Here is a 20,221-nt window from a genome sequence, read left to right as displayed (position 1 = left end):
GAGCAAATAAACAGTGAGAGTAGCAGGTGGCTGGGTGATTTCATTTATCAAGTATGACATTCTGTCTGGAGTTAACAGACCTCTCTCATTGATTCATTTCCTTGTCCTCTTAACACCTCCTCCAAAGTGTTCCTGCAGAATGAACTAACGTGATTATGAAAGTGTAGCCTCTCTAATTTGGAAAAATCCAGTAGGCTAGAAGTAAAACTGGGAGAAGTTGGAAAATTCAGGAGAAAAGACAGAAAGCATAGGCTGGGGCTGGGCTGTGAGTGACCTTGTAAGGACATAGCGAGGAGCTTAGGCTTGCTTGATGGGTCATCTGGTCATCATAACTTTTAAGTAACATGGGCAATACTGTGATTAAGAAAAAAATTGCTTGAGGAAGTAAACGAAATAAATTGGATGAGAAACCAATTAGGATAATGCAGTCACCTTTGCACTAGGAAGTAGAGCTCTCTGGCAGTTGACCAAGTAGGAAGTTTTAAGAAGGAACTTCTGGACATTTCTAGCATGGATTGTTATGTGGTAGGTGATGCAAAGGACTAAAGGAAGAGTAAACATAAAGCACTTAGCCACAAGCAGATGACATTGTACATCTGTGTGCAGCATGAGGGAGCAGCCAGGCAGAATCTACCACTGTGGAGCTCAGCACAGTTTAGGAACTTAGTGGGACATGATAAAATATTGTCAGTCCTAATGTATTAAGCCATGTTTGAACAGTTTGTAGCAGACAAGATTACCTATGACTATATCTTTATGGAAAATAATACTGTAGCTAAAACTTGAGGAAAAATGACATTTAAACAGTGAGCAAAGCCAAAGAAGTCAGCAACATAACTGCCATAGAACATGCATGAGAGGAAGCTGAGCATCAGAAGACCAAAACGTGAAAGTCATTGACTGTAAAATGTGCTGACATGATATTCAGAAAAGTAGCATTTGACCCTTATTGCCAACTAAAGTAAGCTAATGTGTTATGCACATAAAAGCACTAAACTGCCTTTCATCTCCTTTAATGCACACAGTAGGTGTTGCCTGAGGTTTACTGGGTCACATTCGTACATGCATATTTTCAGTCTGCTTTAGTTCTCACATAGTTTGGGGATTCCTAAGTATTGCATTTCCATGTTGGATGTCTTACTCTGTGACTAGACACTTATATTCAGCGTTCTTGGGTTGGGTTTACCTGTTGTATTTCTTTTCAGACTTCATGAAATTGTTCTTACCTAATAGTTTCTGACCTGCTGAATTAAAATTTTATCTAAAAACAGAATTTTGAGCTTATGAAATGTTTATTTGAAAAAGTAATGTACAGATATTAGGTAATGATTAGAGATATTCAAAATGTAATAAATTTGATCATTTAACATGATCCAATGATTTTCCATATTCATAGAGTTTTTAAATGGCATGTGGACCATAGCAGTTGTATTAAAATAGAAGTAAAAATACATGAGTGGACCCTTCAGAGAATGAGTTACGCAGGCCTTATCCAGTCAGGAGTTATGTAGGGAAGTCATTAACCTGCTCTCCTTTCTTTCCCCCCTTCTCTTTGGTTTTGTTTTTTTGTTTTGTGGTAGTCTGACCCTTGGTTATCATTACAGAGCTATGGAGGAGCAATGAGACCCCCACTGAATGCTTTAGGTGGCCCCGGAATGCCCGGAATGAACATGTAAGCCAAACGCTTCTTACTCTGTTTAGTGAAGTAGTCTGTAGTCTGTCTTCTGGAATCCCACAAATTTGTCAAACACTCTAAGTACCTCAGTGTCCTTACTGTATGAAAATGAACTAAACATGAGTGTAATTTTTGCTTCATTTTCATGACTTACTATCATGTTTTTCTTCTTCTTATGCAACTTTTTTTTTTTTTTGCACTTTAGGTATCATAGATCACAACTTTCAGCCTGTTGCTTTTCAATAATAATGTATCGATTCATATAGAATCTATATAGCACTAGGAATAAAGAGATGCAGACAGCAGAGCCATGTATTAACTTCTACAGAGGTTACTAGTTGAGAGTCTTTATCCGTGTTAACAATTTTTTGCGTTCGCAGACAGTACAGTTAGTGAGTCTCATAAATGTATGTCTACATTTGTGTCATTGGTGCTACTTTCCACACGAAAGATTTCTCTGTGGTGATGTCCTCTGTAGTAGAGAAGCATTCAAAAAGATTGTCTTCGAAAACTCAAGATGTATCTCGGTGGGGAGTAAACTGAAGATGCTTGTTTTACTGGAATGTCCTTTCCAGTCCCAAAAGAGTAGTTTCTTTCTGTTGCAATGCAAGTCACTAAGGCATTGTTTATTTCTTTTGCATTCTCCAGCCTTCCCCCCGAAGGCCCGTGTACACCAGATCTTGTTAATGACTTTTATGAATTCACCAGAGGGCCGCTGATGTGATGTAGCCTGAAGGAGTGCTCCATGCAGGCTCTCCTCAGCTTTACTTCCCATCTGCCTGGCTTTAGCTCCTTACATATTAAATGACACAGCTCTGCTATCATCCATGGCATGAAGACACGCTGTGAAATCAGCTCTTTTGATGTGTTCAGGGTTGTTTAAGCTTCTGAAACCATTTTCATAGGATGCAGTTTTTACTAAAACTGAAAATAGGTTAATAAGTAGACACCAGCCAGACTCAAAACTAACAGCACAGGGAGGAAAGTAGGTCAAATTTTCCTATAACATCTCTTACTTTTGAAATAAAAATGGATAGACATGAGGTCTGGCTCTCCTTGAATTCCTCAAAGGCTTACCCTTTTATTAGTGGTTGCTACAGAAGGGCGGATGATATTTTGCGCTGTCAAAAGCTAGAGCTCTTACCAGAAGGGAAGAGAAATATATGAAACTTAATTTAGACTCTCACTTTAAAAGTCAATATATTTTACTAAATTTTGAATATTTTGATCAACCAGGCTGTCCCAAGTGCTGAGAACAGATCTAATACCGTTTGGTGTGGTGCTCTGTCTTATACTTAGCTGTGTGGCCAACTTGACATAAGCCTGGATTTACTAGTGCAAGTAAACTTCATTTCCATATGACTTGAAAGACTCCAAAATTACTTTTAAAAATCTAGTTTCTTTTCATGTATGTGCTGCAGAATTCACATGTGAATACTCTTAATTCCTTAGACTGTAAAGACTAGAAATATGGCTGAAATTCTTATTAGCATTTGGGGGGAGGTATTATTTGGGTACCTTAAGTAGTCTTGATAGTTTGAAATAATTTCTCTTATATAAGATTTTACTATTGACAAAGAGTATGAAGTCTTACAAGCTTGTTCCCATTTTTGTTGTGTTCCCTTTATTTTGAAGTTTTCTATCTTTTTTTTTTTCATTTTTTTTTGTAAATTTAGGTCCTTTCAGGGACAATGAAAAAATACATATTTATTTAGGCATAATAAATATTTTTCTCTGGCTCGGAAACTTCCCAACTAATGAAGTTCTAGTTAGTGAGGGTAGTCATTGCATTGCTGTTGTCCCCACCAAGTCGGAGGTGGCCTAACCGCGAGAAACACACCATGTCCTCATTACAATTGTAAAGTAAACTGAATTAAAATTCACATTATTTGTAATCTTTAAAACAAACATGTGGCACCTCTTCAGTTTTTGAATGGCGTCTGTAGCTTTCTTCATGCTATTTTAAAAGAAAAAAGAGAAGGAAAACTCCGTTATGATACTTAAAAACTGGAAGATAAGACATGGTGCTCCCTTAAGCTCCACTTTAAGCTGTTTGCCCAACTGAAAGGTGTGTAAAGAAATTTTTAAAAAGCCAGCCCTAGCCACGCCAGTAATTAAATGTTATATTCTAACCAGCCACTGTAGCTTTCACGACAAAAATTTTGTTAACTTCATTGATGAAAGTTTTTAAAATAAAAATTGGCCACCTGGAAAAAAAAGATTGACAGTGGTGGGAGTTGACACTTGTGTGTTCTGCACGGTGTTCACTACCGTTCAAAGTAGGTTTTCAACATTTCCACAGTGGTATCGTGCATTTACAAGTAAACACTCAACAGTAAGTGGCTTAAAGTAAAACGTACAAAGTATGGCCACAATGTAAATATTTGCAAATGTATTACAGATCCCTTTGAAAGAGAGCATCAGTAGGAGAGCTCTTCTGATTGAGGAGCTGGACAGGCCTCCGCCATCAGGCCTTAACTATAGCATAGCTTCTTCAGCCTTGTAGCCTTGTGGCCTTGTAGCCTTGTGGCCTTGTGGACTTGTGGCCTTGTGGCCTTGTAACCCCGCCTTCACAGAGCAAGGCAAAGAGCCAAAGTTCTCCCGACAGGACTCTTGAGTGGGGTTACTTCAGCGAGTGGATTTGGAAGAGAATTCTCTTCTTGGTAGTCATGGTTCCCTGTGGTCCATCAAAACAGACACCACGAATCCATATACCTTTCTCATTTCCTTCTCTTTGCTTTCAAACAGAGCCCATCTGCGTCATTTTCACACACATTAATTTTGTGAAACACTTGTCAGGCCAGCTTCTTGGTGATCCTAGTGGCTTCAAATGAAGTGGAGATTACTGAGCTTACCTAGTTGTCTCTAAAACCACCAGGCGTCTGATTCAGTACTTTTTGTGGAACTTTTTTAGTGTGTTATGAGCTTATATGTTATTTCCTATAGTATTAAAATGAAGCTTAATAGAAAATACAGAATTTGGGAATTGATTAGTATAAACAATTGAAATGAAGTTCCATATAATAAAATTAACATTGAATTTATGTTGTTTTCTTGTTTGTTTTATTTTTGTTTTTTTGAGACAGGGGTTTTCTATGTAGCCCTGGCTGTCTTGCCTTTGCTTTCCAAGTGCTGTAATTAAGGTGTGAGCCATTGCACCCAGCAATTTCTTTTTGTTTTTAAGAAAATTTATGCTATTTAATTAATTTAGCTCCTAATTTAATATAAGGCAGATTACAAGTGAAATATTTTACATATCTTATTCATACAGGTTGTAAAAAATTTTAATGCATTGACTTTGTGTCAGGGATGTGCATGCCACAGCTTATGTGTTTAGGTCAAAGAAGAACATTTAGGGACCTATTCTCTTGTTCCCCATGTGGGTGCTGGGGACGGAGCTCAGATCAGGAGGCTCAGCCGAGCCATGATATCTATATTCTTAATTGATCTTATTCAAAGTTATGATATTAACTCTATGTCATCATAGAATTGAAACTTTTCTGTGATTTAAATATTTTCTAGGTCATTTCAAGACAACTATTTCCCAGTTTCTTCTCTGTATTATGTTTAGCATCAGACAAACTATGCTGCTAATCTTCCTACTCAAAGGTTTCACTTGATCAACATACGTCCTGCCTTGGCATCATTGCATGTCCAGTGGAACACCGAGTCCTATATGTGAATCATCTTTCAAAAGTGTTCAGTCATAAAATGGCTACACCTTTGTCGTCCTTGTCATCAACCTCACCCGGGGCGGAGTCTTGCCCTCTCCCGCTGCTTACCTAGGGAACACCAAACTTAACCTGATAGCTGTAAGGATTCCAAGCAAACACTGCCAGTACAGCAGGTAGCTTGGACAGTGTCTTCACTTCATGTTTATTACTTTACATTTCAGACTCCTAGACTCAAGGGACTTTTGAAAATTAGAACATTCCACTGCCTTAGTGAGTAGAAAGAGAATTTTCAAAAGCCCTGATAAAAGAAGGAAAGTAGAAAGCAATATTGTTTTCATAAAACAATATTTATTCAAGTGCACTTAACACCACAGCCCAAGTGTGTGAATTTGATTTATTTAACTGGGAATTATTTTGTTTGTAAGGCATGAAATAGAACAGTCTCCTGAATTCTAAAATGAAGTAATATACTGGCATAGATTATCTCCTTTCATTTCAACACATTCTCTACTGTCTTCAACCAAAGCTACAAAAATATGAATTTTTAAAGCAACATATTTATAAAGTTATAATCAGATTTATATTGTATAGTATATAATGGATTATAATAATAAATTTACAGAACTGTAGTATAGAGCATGCCCACTTAGAGGCTACATTCTTTTCCAGCAGATGACAGTACTGGTGGCTTAGTAACCCAGTGGCAGCTTTGTACAACAATGGTACAGGCAATGAGACTAATACCAGACTCAGTGCTACCCAGCAGTAACTAGGTCATCACAGCGCTAGAATATACACTTGATATATACTATGTCTTACGATAATTTGAAGGAGGCAAGTTCACATAGGGCTTACTTGTAATTTAAGAGTATCATTTATGTAGGTATTTTACAGGTGGTTTATACTGATGTCTTGGATTCTCTTTATCTGTAGCTGATTCCTTTTACTCTAAAACCAGTAAAACTATTTAGGAGTGTGTATATATATACACTGCTATAGGTGTTTCTAATTTTGTTTATAAAAATAAATAACATCAAACTAGCTATACATGAAACTGTTTTATGAAGTAATATTTTTATATTCAAGGAAAAAACATTAGACAACTAAAACGTGATTTTAGTGCTTGGTTAGAACCGTGCGTGGCAACCGAATTTTACACACATAATAGTTTTCTGTTTTGCTCTTTAGTTACTGTGGAACCACTGAGGCAGAGGTTGAAGTTTAATCTGTCATATCATTTTGTAGGGGTCCAGGTGGTGGTAGACCTTGGCCAAACCCAACAAATGCCAATTCAGTGAGTATATATATATATATATATTGCACTTTTAACATTTAACAGTGAGAAGACTATTGCTTTTGAAAGCTTAACAGTCCACTGTGTTAAGATTTGAAAGAAGTTGCTCAAAAGTAATTTTGTTTACATTCCTTTCAGGAAAAATGTATCTAATTTTTGAAATTATCCAATTTTTAAATTTCATTATGTAAAAATGTGTTCTATGTCAAATGTAAAGATAGAAGTAGTGAGTGTAATACAATAGTCTGTATAGCAATCTATGCTAATCACAAGGTTTAATCATCTATAACAGCTATACTAGGTCATTAAGTTGCCAGATAAGATGAGTCTCAATTAGAGGCACCTGAGTTACTATGCTGTGTGTTGTATTTGTAATACCTACCAGGTGCCTCTTAGCTAAATTGCCCTTCCTGCACATCTACATGTCTGACATCCTGGGAGTTTTCCTTACATTTGTGTGGCAGTGGTTTAATGAATTTTTTTCTCTTCATTAGATTTCAGAAATATTTGCACAGGTTGAAAATTGGTCTGCCGGGTTTTTAACTGAATGGTTTTAGCATTATAATCCTGGAGTGGGTTTTCTTCATCTTTGAAAGCATAACCCTTTCAGTATGTGAGAGAAACCTGCTTTAGGCAGTAGCCTGGTGTGTACACTGTACACAGACGCCCGAGTGAAGGGCAGAGTGACAGCCAAGCAGCCTGCGCTACATGTATGAAGTCTATGAGCACTATCCGAGACGGCGTGCGTTTTGCTGCTTGTACACAGGTACAACTGGCAGTAGGCTGAATGCTAAATAAGTCTGAAGCAAAGCTAATATTTACGATAATTCAAAACTTCAAGAAATGAAAAATAGTGCAAGGCATGTAAAAAAAATCATCAGAGCCAGTTTCCTCCCAGCCAGTGAAATCGAAATCATTCATATTTTAGATAAAATATTAATTTTGTATAATCTTATTTTCTTTTGGTTTTAGTAGTCACGACATTTACTAATTAGTTCGGGTAAAGAGAAAGATGCTGTTTCCGCTTGGGCCTTCAGTGAACTATTCAACAAGTCCCTCTAAAATATTACTTTGCCAGATCGTATTGTAATGCGAATAACTTCCTTCCCTGGGTTTTCGGTTACCTCTGTGCTTTAGGAGACTTTCCCTTTTCATTGCTTACTATTCTTTGTTAGCTGGTTTATCCAGGATTTCACTTTGAAATGGCATCTAACATGCAGCCCCAAGTACATTTCTTTTTGTCGTGTTAAAATACTCATTAAATGCAGAAAAATGCCATTCTTGGTTTTTTCCTAGGTAACTGAAATCTCAGTCTTCCTAATAGCACAGTCTAGAAGGAGCCCCTGTTACCTCCAGTTTTGACGGGAAAAATGAAGCCCATATTCACCTTAAGCTTAGTCCACACAGCCATCCACTGCAAGCAGAGAACCGTGGCACCGTGTGCACCAGCACCTTTGATGCATACCTGAGCCACTGAGGGAGTGGATGGCATGTGGGAGGGGATAGAGAAATAGCTGTGTTGTACCCCCGGTAGTGATTGTCCAAGCAAGGTGTATTTAGTAGAGGTGGAGATGACAAGTGATTCCACATTCTGATAAATTCGGATGTGAGGGCCCATCTCCTCAGGGTTCATCCGAGCAGTGTGGGTGAAGAATGTAGTAGTCAGATCAGTGGCGCTGAATCATCTTCGACCCCGAGAAATAATAGGAACCAGAGTGGGACCGTGCACACTGAACTGCTCGCGGTCTGTCTAGAATGGGCATCTGGCCAGCGCAATCGTGGGTAGTAAACATTGGAGGTGGTCCTCTCTGCTGCTGTGAGCCACGTACAGAAACATCTGCCCCAACTCACAGAGTGAACATCAGGAAAGCAGATGTGTGGGGTTTCCCCAGAATGAGAAGGAAGCCATCACCCCGAGCATACCGACAAGGAGGAAAAACATTCCTCTGAAAGGCAATGAACAGAAAAAGGAAGGCACTGCAGACAGTGGGTGGCTTTCTACAAAGGAGGGGCTTCTATGAAACAGAATAAAAGGACTTAGAGGGCGTTCTCTTCCCAAGACACAGTTGATTCTTCTGTAGTGATGACTCGCCTGTATTATTTTGAATTCCAAGTGCCTTGGACTTCTGTACCTATTAACTAAGACAAGTGCCTATCAGCTGATCAGTGTCTGCCTCCTAAGAGAAACAGAGTAAAGTAGGCTTTGGGGTTTTTTTTTAATGTTTTTTTTTTTTAATATAATTAACCTTTCTCCTGTTATTTTGAAGTAATTTTAAGTATACAGACGGCCTGGCAGAGGGTATAGAGGATTCCTGTGCACCCTACTCCAGGCCCCCTGTGCTAGTGCTTTACCATACTGGCCGTAGGAGTTCCTCTCTTTCAGTTCTGTTAAGTTTCCTGAAACTTTCAGTATATCTCCTAGAAACATGATATCATCCTTTATAACTATAACACAGTGCTTGGAATCACATCACTAACCCCGATTAGTGCTGTTTTCTAATCTACACACCTTGCTTGAATTTTTCCAGTTGTCTAAATAATGTATTTTGTGCCACTCACTGGGCATACGTCTGGGGCTTTTCATCTGGAACAGCTTCCCCAGCTCATGTTTGTCTCTGCTAGCTTGCAGTTGTGCTGATGGCAGACCAGCTGAGAATGTCCCATAACTTGGTTTTGTCTGACGCCTGCCGGCATGTGGCAGGAGGGACAGTTTTTCCCTCAGGGCACCACTGCAGGGGTTCCTGGTGGATCTGTCTTGTCATTGGTTGTGTTAGGTTGCATTGTTTGGACAAGCTCTTGCTTGCATAATGTCAATTACACTAAAATTACTGTTTTTCCTCTATAAATATCCATGTAGAACTATATTTGAAATTGTGGTAAATATTCTGTTTCTTCCTTCTCCTTAGCCGCCATTTTTGGCACCTGTTGATTATTTTTATCTGATACGTGCACCTCCTCCCCATCCCCCCCCTCCATGTTGGTCACCAAATGGATATTTTTAAACTTTCTCTTTCCTTCTCTCTTTATTAGCTGACTTTTTACTAAAACAGAGGCATGTTTGTTCTGAAAACTCTTGTTTTTTTCCATGATAGTTATTAACATATATTAAGTGAAAATGTCTGTTCTCATGTGTTTGTTCATCCATCATATCTATCCACCGACCTTTTTTCATTACTCCTCCGGCCCCCTCCCCAGTCCGTAAGGTTCTTCCTTCTAAATATCATGACTCAAATATGATTTAGGTTCCAAGAGTTCAAAACATGTGCCCTTTTTACCCCTGGCCCCTGTTCCTTCAGATGACACGAAGGCTGTGTGTCATTACAGCTTCCAGTTGAGCATGAGCCTCCGTGGGCCTGGCTGTATGTAAGAAGCAGCACATATGTGTAGGAGCCCGTGGAGCTCAGAGGAGGCCTTGCAGCCTCTGGGACTGGAGTTTTGACACCATTTGTCACTGAGTCCTTTCAAATAATTTGTGATTCTCAGTTTTCCACCGCTGCCTGTTGTGGTCGGCATTACCCACAACTCCCTTTCCTGTGTTTGAAATTTTGCAGGAATCTACTTGAATTCACTTTGTCTGGTCCCTGTAGAGTTACATGACTAGAACCTAGCATTTGAACATGTTCACAAGCCCTCTTACTTCCTAGAGCATGCATTCATTCCTCGTCCAATTGTGTGGCTTTATGGGCTTTAATACACAACCCATAAGTCCTACAGTGTAGCAGCCATTTTTTTTTAAAAGTTCTTAAAATTCCCTGAATATACTGTGCAGTCTATCATTTATTTTCCATTCTTCAGTTAAGTTCCTCATCTTTCCTCCTGCTGTGCCTTCTTTCTATGTATCCCAGATTGCCAGCTCACAAACACACCCGCTACACGCACGTAGTATTTCTGTCTCTTGCTATAACGTTTGGCTTTAACACCGTGCTGTCACACCCTGCTGGCAAGATTCAAGAGTGCAGGTTCAGTTATATGCCATGCCAGGGGCGGTTGCCCAAATGCTGAATTATAATCAGAAAACTGAAGAACATAATGCCGAAATAGTATATATAAGCTAAAATAGAAGAGCTCGTCTAGACAACGATGGAAATAAGTTGGCTGGCTAGATGAGATGACAAATTTTAAAGTATTTAGCAACAATGGTTCTGTCTCACCTGTGACGGGGTGGTGAGGACTTGGAAGGCAAGGCTGAGCGTGGAGACTAACAGAGGGTGCTGTTCTCTAGGGTAAGAGATACAAGTGTAAGTCTGTAAACAGCGGCATGCTGACGATGGCAAGACAAAGCGTCTACTCAGGATGGCACAATAGCTCTGAGGCTAGCCCACAAGAGGAAAACATGAGTCCAAACTTCAGAATTTGTTTTTCGCTCAGATATTTAATAGCTGTGTGTTGAACCACTATGGTAACTTGAAATCTGACAAATAGCAATATTTATACCAAAACAGTGGGGTAAGACCACAGCCCAAGGATTTTCCTTCCTTCTAGAATTGACTAGATATGTGTGCACATCTCTCACTCGCCAAGACGTCTGCAAAGGCTGAACCGGGAGATGTGAAAGTGTTAGGACAGAACAGTTAGATGTGCAGAGTGTGACTGTGTTTGTGATCTTACCATCTTTGCTTTGTGCCTTCCTCCAGGAAATGTCTGTTGTAAAACAGAAGGTAGCTAGCAGATGATCAAAAAAACAAGAGCCAGTTTCCTGGGCTTTAGAAAAATGAATTTAGGATATATGAGACATTAATAAACTGCAGTGCATAGGGGAATGCAGAGGTAATTTAGTTAGAAACTAACAAAGAAATAAGTGACTAAGAAAACATTACAGACATGTAATGAAAAATAATCTGACAGGAATACAGGCTAAGTTTTGTAAGCATGAGCAACAAGAAAGATGTCAGAAAAGGAAACTGTCCAGATTCCAGTACAAAAGTTCTAACTTCCAGAAAGAGACATAGAGACATATTGATGTCATGACTGCAGTATTCTGTGAGTAACAAAGAGGTAAAAGATGGTTCCAGTGCATCCTGCAGGTTTGTAAGAAAGATTGTAGACAACATCAGAGTAGGAGAACACTGACCAGGCGCCAAAGACTAGGGAGATGGATCATTCTAGGAACTGATAGCACGCCAAAGAGGCAATGAGAGTGCTTAAAGAAATGTATTTAAAGAGGCTGGGTGGTAGATCGTGAACAGAAAATGGCACAAGAAACCAGAACCATGCATTTCCTGATGCCCTGAGAGACCCTGGTGCTCAGGAGATGGACTCCCTTCCGCAACTAGTGACTGAGCCCCACAGTAGCTGCAGTCTGTTGGGCTCAACCCCCAGAGACACACCAGAGCTCTGGGGATGTGTGGTTTGTACCTATAGAAAACAAGGACACCAAACAGTGAGGAGAGAGCCTTTTCAAATAGCCTAATACTAAACAGTACCCCCCAAATCAAGTATTTTAAAGGGAAAATTGTGGTTTATGTACTTCCTTATCTATGATTCCGTGTTACTGTGTTGTTGTGACAGGTTCGGGGGCCATTCAGAGTACAGGAACCACAGCATTTCACCACTCAGAAGGTCTTATTCTGGCTTTGACTCTCGCATTCCAGGGAGACAGATTGCTGTCATGGACTTTATCATGCCAATGAGCTAGTGGGCTTGTTGAAAAAGAAAATGTTTACCTTTTCCTAGTACACCCAAACCTAGGGGTTTACTCTAGAGTACATTTTTAATTATTCACTCATGTCATCAGAGAATTGTGGATTAAAACCTTCCCATGCCCAGAAAATGGACTCTTGTTGTTTGGATCTTATCTTCACAAATTATCAGGCCTTAGACATCACAGTCAGCAAATCCCTTTGAATTTATTGTATTATTTTAATACTAATAAAATGAGGAATGTGAGACTTGATATGTACTGAGTGAAAGTAGTAATAAACTTTTTAAATTTTACATTGACTAGACGTTTTATCTGCATAAAATACTAATGTGAAATTTCTTGGTTTCCTGGTTTTAGCTGTACAAGTCTATATCTTTCTATTTATAGACTATCTCATTAGTACTATACAGTGGATACAACTGAACTAAGCCAATATAATTTGAAGCTGTAATTTTGAATTCCTCTCTACTGAAATCTACATTTTCTTGTGATTTCAATATTAGCGTGATATTGAAATACAACATTGCTTGACTGTTTTGGCACTTACACAGATATACGTTTCTTGATGTTATCTTATACTTTGTGATAAATTTAAACTTGATGAGAGAGAAGTGAGTTCATTTCATTTCATGTGGTCACATGAATCAAAAACGCTTGTTGTTTCTGTCCTGCTCCCGTTCTAGATACCATACTCCTCGGCGTCCCCTGGGAATTATGTAGTAAGTACATGTGGGTTTGTTTGCTCCTAAGAGTCGATGTTACATTTTATCTGAGCAATGAAGTTGTTGCCCAGCTGTTAAGAAGAGCCCCTGTGTATTGACCAAGAAGTGAACATCTTGAGTTGCTTCATCTGCCAACCTCGATACATATGTTGACGTTCATTAGTGAAACAGTTATCAGTCTGGCTGGAATCGCCTTGGAGCGCTCTGCCTCGCTCTGGCATATGTTTCTGCAGGGTATTGCAACGCTCTAGCCAATCATGAGGAGGGCCGTTCCCAGTTATACAATGACACGCTTGAATTCGCAGTTCTTCACAAGAATAACGTGCGCACCCACTCGCCACACATAAAGCCTAAGAAAACATAAAACTTTATCCCAACCACAGAGCGGATCAATCTGCAGAATAAAGTATTAATTTGGAAGGATCTTTTAGTTTTTTTTTTTTTTCTATTCTTAGAAATTAAAAAAAAAAATAGTTTCCTTTTTACTATCAAATACATGTAACTTTTCTCAGTAATTCATGTAAACTTGAAGCTGACTTAGCAGGTATTGGACCACGTCTTTTAAAGTCATAAATGACCCTTTGGCCGTCACCCCTATTGTGGTCCTTGTTACATCCATAGACCTCCATAAGGGATAACCAAGAAGCAAAGATAAAATGGTGAAATAGGAACCCCTTCCTAAAGTAATTTTCAGAGGTTGTGGACAACTAGAGTGCAGTAAATAGGAGTACACAAGAAGAAACCAATGAGCATTTTAACCCCCGTGGAAGTACTATTCTATTGCCACAGTGAAGAGCACACGCCGCTCTGGCTGTGTCTATTACCATAGTGTAGAGCACACGCCGCTCTGGCTGTGTCTATTACCATAGTGTAGAGCACACGCCGCTCTGGCTGTGTCTATTACCATAGTGAAGAGCACACGCCGCTCTGGCTGTGTCTATTACCATAGTGAAGAGCACACGCCGCTCTGGCTGTGTCTATTACCATAGTGAAGAGCACACGCCGCTCTGGCTGTGTCTATTACCATAGTGAAGAGCACACGCCGCTCTGGCTGTGTCTATTACCATAGTGAAGAGCACACGCCGCTCTGGCTGTGTCTATTATCATAGTGAAGAGCACACGCCGCTCTGGCTGTGTCTATTACCATAGTGTAGAGCACACGCCGCTCTGGCTGTGTCTATTACCACAGTGAAGAGCACACGCCGCTCTGGCTGTGTCTATTACCATAGTGAAGAGCACACGCCGCTCTGGCTGTGTCTATTACCACAGTGAAGAGCACACGCTGCTCTGGCTGTGTCTATTACCATAGTGAAGAGCACACGCCGCTCTGGCTGTGTCTATTACCATAGTGAAGAGCACACGCCGCTCTGGCTGTGTCTATTACCATAGTGAAGAGCACACGCCGCTCTGGCTGTGTCTATTACCATAGTGAAGAGCACACGCCGCTCTGGCTGTGTCTATTACCATAGTGTAGAGCACACGCCGCTCTGGCTGTGTCTATTACCATAGTGTAGAGCACACGCCGCTCTGGCTGTGTCTATTACCATAGTGTAGAGCACACGCCGCTCTGGCTGTGTCTATTACCATAGTGAAGAGCACACGCCGCTCTGGCTGTGTCTATTACCACAGTGAAGAGCACACGCCGCTCTGGCTGTGTCTATTACCATAGTGAAGAGCACACGCCGCTCTGGCTGTGTCTATTATCATAGTGAAGAGCACACGCCGCTCTGGCTGTGTCTATTACCATAGTGAAGAGCACACGCCGCTCTGGCTGTGTCTATTATCATAGTGAAGAGCACACGCCGCTCTGGCTGTGTCTATTACCACAGTGTAGAGCACACGCCGCTCTGGCTGTGTCTATTACCATAGTGAAGAGCACACGCCGCTCTGGCTGTGTCTATTACCATAGTGAAGAGCACACGCCGCTCTGGCTGTGTCTAGTGCCATAGTTAAGAGCACACGCCGCTCTGGCTGGGGTCTCAGGGTTCATGTCTCTCTAAGCTGTTCCAGCCTAGAGTCTGACTTTTGACACCGTTTGCATGAGACAACAGCAACATCAAAAAGAAAATAAATTAGGATAAAGCTCTCTTTCTTAAAGTCATTCACTAAGCCTGATAAATTTTTTATTAGTGGGAACTGGTAAGCTGTATGTATATACTCAGAATAAAGTAAAAATTTAAGTCTCATGAGAGTTAATTTTATCATTATGCATAGGGCTTTTGAAATCTTCTAAACTCATGCCTAGATTCTGCATTTAGCTGTGAGAATTAACTGCAGATGTGCCCGGTGCCTTGTGCAGTTGTTTGTGGAGCAGTGGCCTCCGTAGCCTGCAGCTTTAGTGAGGATCACGTCTCATTTCCCACTGAAGTGATAGCTGATGTGTCCAGTTGCAGCTGAGGCTGACAGAGAGCAGACGGCGTTAGCGGGCTGGTAATACGGATCTCCACATGGGTGTCTTTTAGATACTCTATGTGCATGTCTTTGTAGTTTTAGTAAAACCCAGTGACATGAAATGTAAGAAAATTACAGCAAACAATTAAAGTGCACATGAATTATTCCTATTGTGTTAATTTGTAAAGGCCCTATTAAGTGATTTCTCCTTAACCTCGTTATAGGTGATGTGATTAAGTCATGAATAATAAACCAGTGTTGCAGGCTCATTGTTTTTGGAAACTTGTCAAAACAGTCTCAACATAGTTAAGCTAAATGATGTTTTGCATAATATTGAGATGATTGTGCATCAAAGGAAATAAATTACAGAAGAAATATATTTGCTTTGTATTTTAAAATTAGATTATTATCAAGATAAGTATAACCTTTTCCTGCTTTTCCTTGTGTTGTTGAATGCGGTGCTTCAGTTTTACTGAATTTTTGTGTGCTTCTTTAGGGTCCTCCAGGAGGTGGTGGGCCACCAGGAACACCCATCATGCCTAGTCCAGCAGGTATTGTAACTCAAACTAGAAACATGGACATAGACTCCAAGATAAAACCACAGAGTGTGGACATTGTTTTTTAGATAAACTTAGGGATTTGTATTGTCTCAGCATGATTAAAGACAGTAGGGGCAGCAGCAGGAAGAAGCCTGGTTCCTCAACAGCTTCAGTCCTCCCGTGTGGATAACCGATTTAGTCAGTATGAGCAATGTGTTGATTTGTATGACTTGCCCAGTAACTTAATTTCCCTAAAAGTCACTTAAAACTGAAAGGAATCCATAGCCCGCAGCCCAGAAAAAAGTGCCCAGGAGTAAAATATCAAAAGACTGAAGAGCAAACTGACCTCACTCACATATCTCATCTTACTGAGGATGGACGGGTTTACAGTGTTGTTCCTACATATCTGTTGGAATTTATTAGTTAACAAGTTTACTAAATAGTGGTGAAAGATTTTTTAATCTTCTAAAATAAAGTTCTTCAGTATATCCATAATAATTTAATGTAGCACTTTCAAGTAGTATTAGCCCTTTTTTTTCCATTGAGAATTTAGAACAGAGTATTAAGCCCACTTGGAGACTGGTAATTAGAATTTAAACTGTCAAAGATCTAGTAAATTATATACCATGTATCAAGAGCTATTAGATTGTTCTTAAGAGTTGACTCTATAATCCTAATACTATAAATTATTGGAGATATAATCCAAGGCTTCTGTACAAGGGCTCACATACTGTTCTCAGTGTTAAACTATTTTTGTTCCTACCCCAATGTTACTGAAATTATTAAATTTCAAAATAAGTTAGGGCTTTCAGTGTTTCCTGGTAATAAAACAGATGAGAAATGTTTATAATTAAAAATATTTTAGTATAGTTCACTGTAAGTCAAATGTTCTTAAATATTTAGATTTAACTCTCAGATATGCAGTAGTTTAAAAGTCATTATTGTTAATAATACCAGTAAATAATTTTTTGTTTTGTATTTTTTTATTTAAGACCAAATTTGGCAATATAAAATGTTGCCTTAAATTTACTGGTTTCTCTCTACCCATATATATGTCATCATCTCTATCTTCAAACTGTTCACATTGAAAATGAAGCAGAATCCATCCAAGACAGATTTCTATGAACCGATCACCGCTCCTGCGTTTCCTTCTCATATTGTGGAGTTAATGTGCACTCTATGCAGGCAGCGTGCGTTGTGTCACTGCTGCCTGGAGCCTGGCTTCACGCCGCCCTGTCTTGCCGGCCTTGCCTGCGTGCTTCTTCAGGGCTGGCTGTCCTTTAATAGTGAACCGGCATCCTCAGCTCACAAGACAGCTTTTCCACAGGTCAAAAGGAAGCAGGCGTTTCCTAAAAAAACATTCTCATTACTCTTGATGATTTTCTCTCTTTTGGATGAAATTATATTTTCAATTCGTCTTAAAAATGATAAATTCCTCTCTTGCATATTTAATTTTGGTAGCTCATTTCTCCTTTCACCACAAGTAAAGATAAAGTCCCTTTAAAGTTTTCATATATTTAAGAAATCCAAAATTTTCTGAAATATGACAGAACTTTTTAGACAGACTAAATGCAATACATCTAATTTCTTGTCTGAGGCACACACGCTAAGTGACTGACGCAAACTACGCTGCATTGGTTGGGGAGCACATAGGCACTCAGAAGCCTCAGGGGGAAACTCAAATTAGAAATCGCATTTGAGTAGCTGGTGAGATGGCACAGCGGTTAAGAACACTGACTGCTCTTCCAGACGTCCTGAGTTCAATTCTTAGCAAACCCATGGTAACTCTGTGAAGGGGTCTGATGCCCTCTTCTGGCGTGCATCTGTACATGCAAATAGAACATTCAACACATTACAAAAATCAAACAAACAAAAAAACCACATAAAGTTTCTTTTTTTTTAAAAAAAAGGAAAGAAGTAGCATTTAAAAAGAATTAGCATTTTTAAGAAAGAAAGGAACGAAGGAAAGAAAGAAAGAGATAGAAAGCATCTGAAATGGGCCTTGGCTGCCTAGTAACTAGCATTTCAGTAGGTGGGAACGGATGATAAGATGAGCAAGGCTGGTAACAGCAAGGATACATGACAGAAGTACTTCATAGATAAGCACATGAAAAAGTTCTCGCCACCAGAATAGGTTGTGACTCAAAAAAGAGGTCTCCTGGCGGGGGGGTGTGTTCTGGCTTATTCAGTACTTCGATGTATTTCGCTTTAGAAGTAATATCTAGGCGAGTGTACTGGCCCATGCCTTTAATCCCAGCACGTGGGAGGCAGAGTGGATCCCTGTGAATTCGAAGCTAGCCTGGTCTGCATGGTGAGTCCTGGGACAGCCAGATGCGCATAGTGTGACCCTGCCTCAGCAGTAAAATCTAGTACTGGGACTCGTATGTCACTGTTAATAAGTGACCAATGAAGAATATCATATTTACTCTAGTGCTGCACACTGAAATCACAAGCCAATTAATGTCTAATAAGTAAGTCACAAAAGGAGAAGTAGTTAGATCTCTCTATGGTCACTACTATGAAAAGGCATATTATTTCACCCTCTCTCTCTTGAATCAATGCAAAACATATTTTTCAAACGTTCCATCATTCTCAAAATAAAGATCTAGTGTAATACAGCTAAGTAAACTTAATTGTAAGAAAATAGTGTTTCATAACTAATGCTTCTTCGGTGTAAAGTAATTGGCTTTCCTTCTGGGTTTTACCTCAAAAAATATATGTGGAGATTTAATTAGAGTTAGCTTGTAGGCATGGCGTGTAAATGTTAGAAGTGCGTGAGTTTATGGAGAATACATCGCAATTGTCTCAATAAAAGGACTGGAAGGTTAACAAAGAGTTGTTGAAATCCGAGTGTGGTGAGTCACATCTGAAAGCCAGTACTTGGGGGACCGAGACAGGAGGATTGCTGTGAATTCAAGGCCATCCTGGACTACCAAGAGAGTTCCAGGCCAGCCACAGCCATAAAACAAGACTGTCTCTGAAAAGAGAAAAAAAACGATGGTAGAGAAATCTGGCTTTTACGTCAAGCAACATAGTTTCTCTTTCTACTCTTGCTGTAATCTCACTTTTGAAATTAAGTCAGTATAGTCTACCAGTTTTACCCTAAAATTCAATTTTCTTTTCTATAAGAAATCTAAGAAAATCCTGAAAATTGAAAAGCTACTGAATTTGAACTTTAAAATTTATATATATGTCATTGTTTATGGATTAAAAATCATCCATATTTTATGAAAGATAAATACTGCAATTTTTTTGGATTTTTTAAAAGTAATAATCAGTTTGACCTAAATTACTGAAATAATTATACGTCTTACCATGTTCCTAATTTCTGACTTTAGGACAGTAATCTGTGGGTCAGAAAATGACTGTTAAGTATTTGTTTCCAGACATAAGTAGTGGCTCTGAAAGTGTATCTAGCTGTCAGTTTCTATGTATGCCAAGTTCATCTTTGGATATTATCTTGTGATGTGTTTGGTAAGTGTTAATTAAGTTGTCTTTTCTTTCAGATTCAACCAATTCTGGAGACAACATGTATACATTAATGAATGCAGTACCTCCCGGGCCTAACAGACCTAATGTAAATATAAATACGTTTTGATGATTTTGAATATAATGTAGTAGTATTCCAAATAAATTTAAATATAGATATAAATGTTATGCTTATATATAAAGTACATAGAGCAGCTAAAATTGAAAATAGCCAGCAAATATCTTCTTTGTGTTAAACTAATTAAAACCTACATATCTATAGTCAGAGTCTTTTAAAATGTTAAATTCCTTCTGTAGTTGCAGAGGCAGAGGACAGAGTAGAATGTAGCACATTCGCAGGCTGTTGGGCTCACAGGTCTACCGTCTCCTCCCGGCTCTAACCGTGCCCTTGTGAAGAGCTCAGTAAAGATGCTCCATTCAGTCAGCTTCTGACTCAGTTCCACGTCTCTTCTAAAGGATCAGCTCATGTGCTTTTATTTCGTTGCATTCATTCCTGTGTGTGTGTGTGTCTGTGTGTGTGTGTGTGTGTGTGTGTGTGTGTCTGTCTGTCTGTCTGTCTGTCTGTCTGTCTACATTCCTGCTGGTAAGCATGCTTTGGCATACATGTGGAAGTCAAGAGAACAACTTGTAGTAGGCTGATCTACATCCCCTGTGTGAGTCCTGGGACTGAACTCAGGTTTTCAGGTTTGGTTGCAAGTGCCTTTATCAGCCGAGCCATCTTTCCTACCTGTCTGTTCTGTCTAGACACTCCCTCGTAAGCAGCAACCTTGTCCCCCTTCAGGGAAGGTGTGTGACC

General features: G+C 39.5%; 1 protein-coding gene across 7 annotated transcripts in view; it reads left to right on the top strand.

Moving 5' to 3' along the window:
* Ssbp2 (single stranded DNA binding protein 2) overlaps positions 1-20,221 on the top strand; it is a 249,109-nt gene that overhangs the window by 210,512 nt on the left and 18,376 nt on the right. For 5 of the 7 annotated variants that reach the window (XM_051172515.1, XM_051172513.1, XM_051172519.1 and 2 more), the window contains 5 exons: positions 1,581-1,672; positions 6,595-6,643; positions 12,968-13,003; positions 15,894-15,948; positions 19,443-19,513. In XM_051172515.1, coding sequence (XP_051028472.1) covers positions 1,581-1,672; positions 6,595-6,643; positions 12,968-13,003; positions 15,894-15,948; positions 19,443-19,513 — 303 coding nt within the window. The remainder of the gene's footprint in view (positions 1-1,580; positions 1,673-6,594; positions 6,644-12,967; positions 13,004-15,893; positions 15,949-19,442; positions 19,514-20,221) is intronic. The other 2 variants (XM_051172516.1, XM_051172514.1) reach the window with 1 other exon arrangement.

The sequence above is a fragment of the Acomys russatus genome, chromosome 30, assembly GCF_903995435.1.
Source record: "Acomys russatus chromosome 30, mAcoRus1.1, whole genome shotgun sequence".
NCBI classification, from domain to species: Eukaryota; Metazoa; Chordata; class Mammalia; order Rodentia; family Muridae; genus Acomys; species Acomys russatus.
This window is presented reverse-complemented; position numbering and strand designations above follow the sequence as displayed.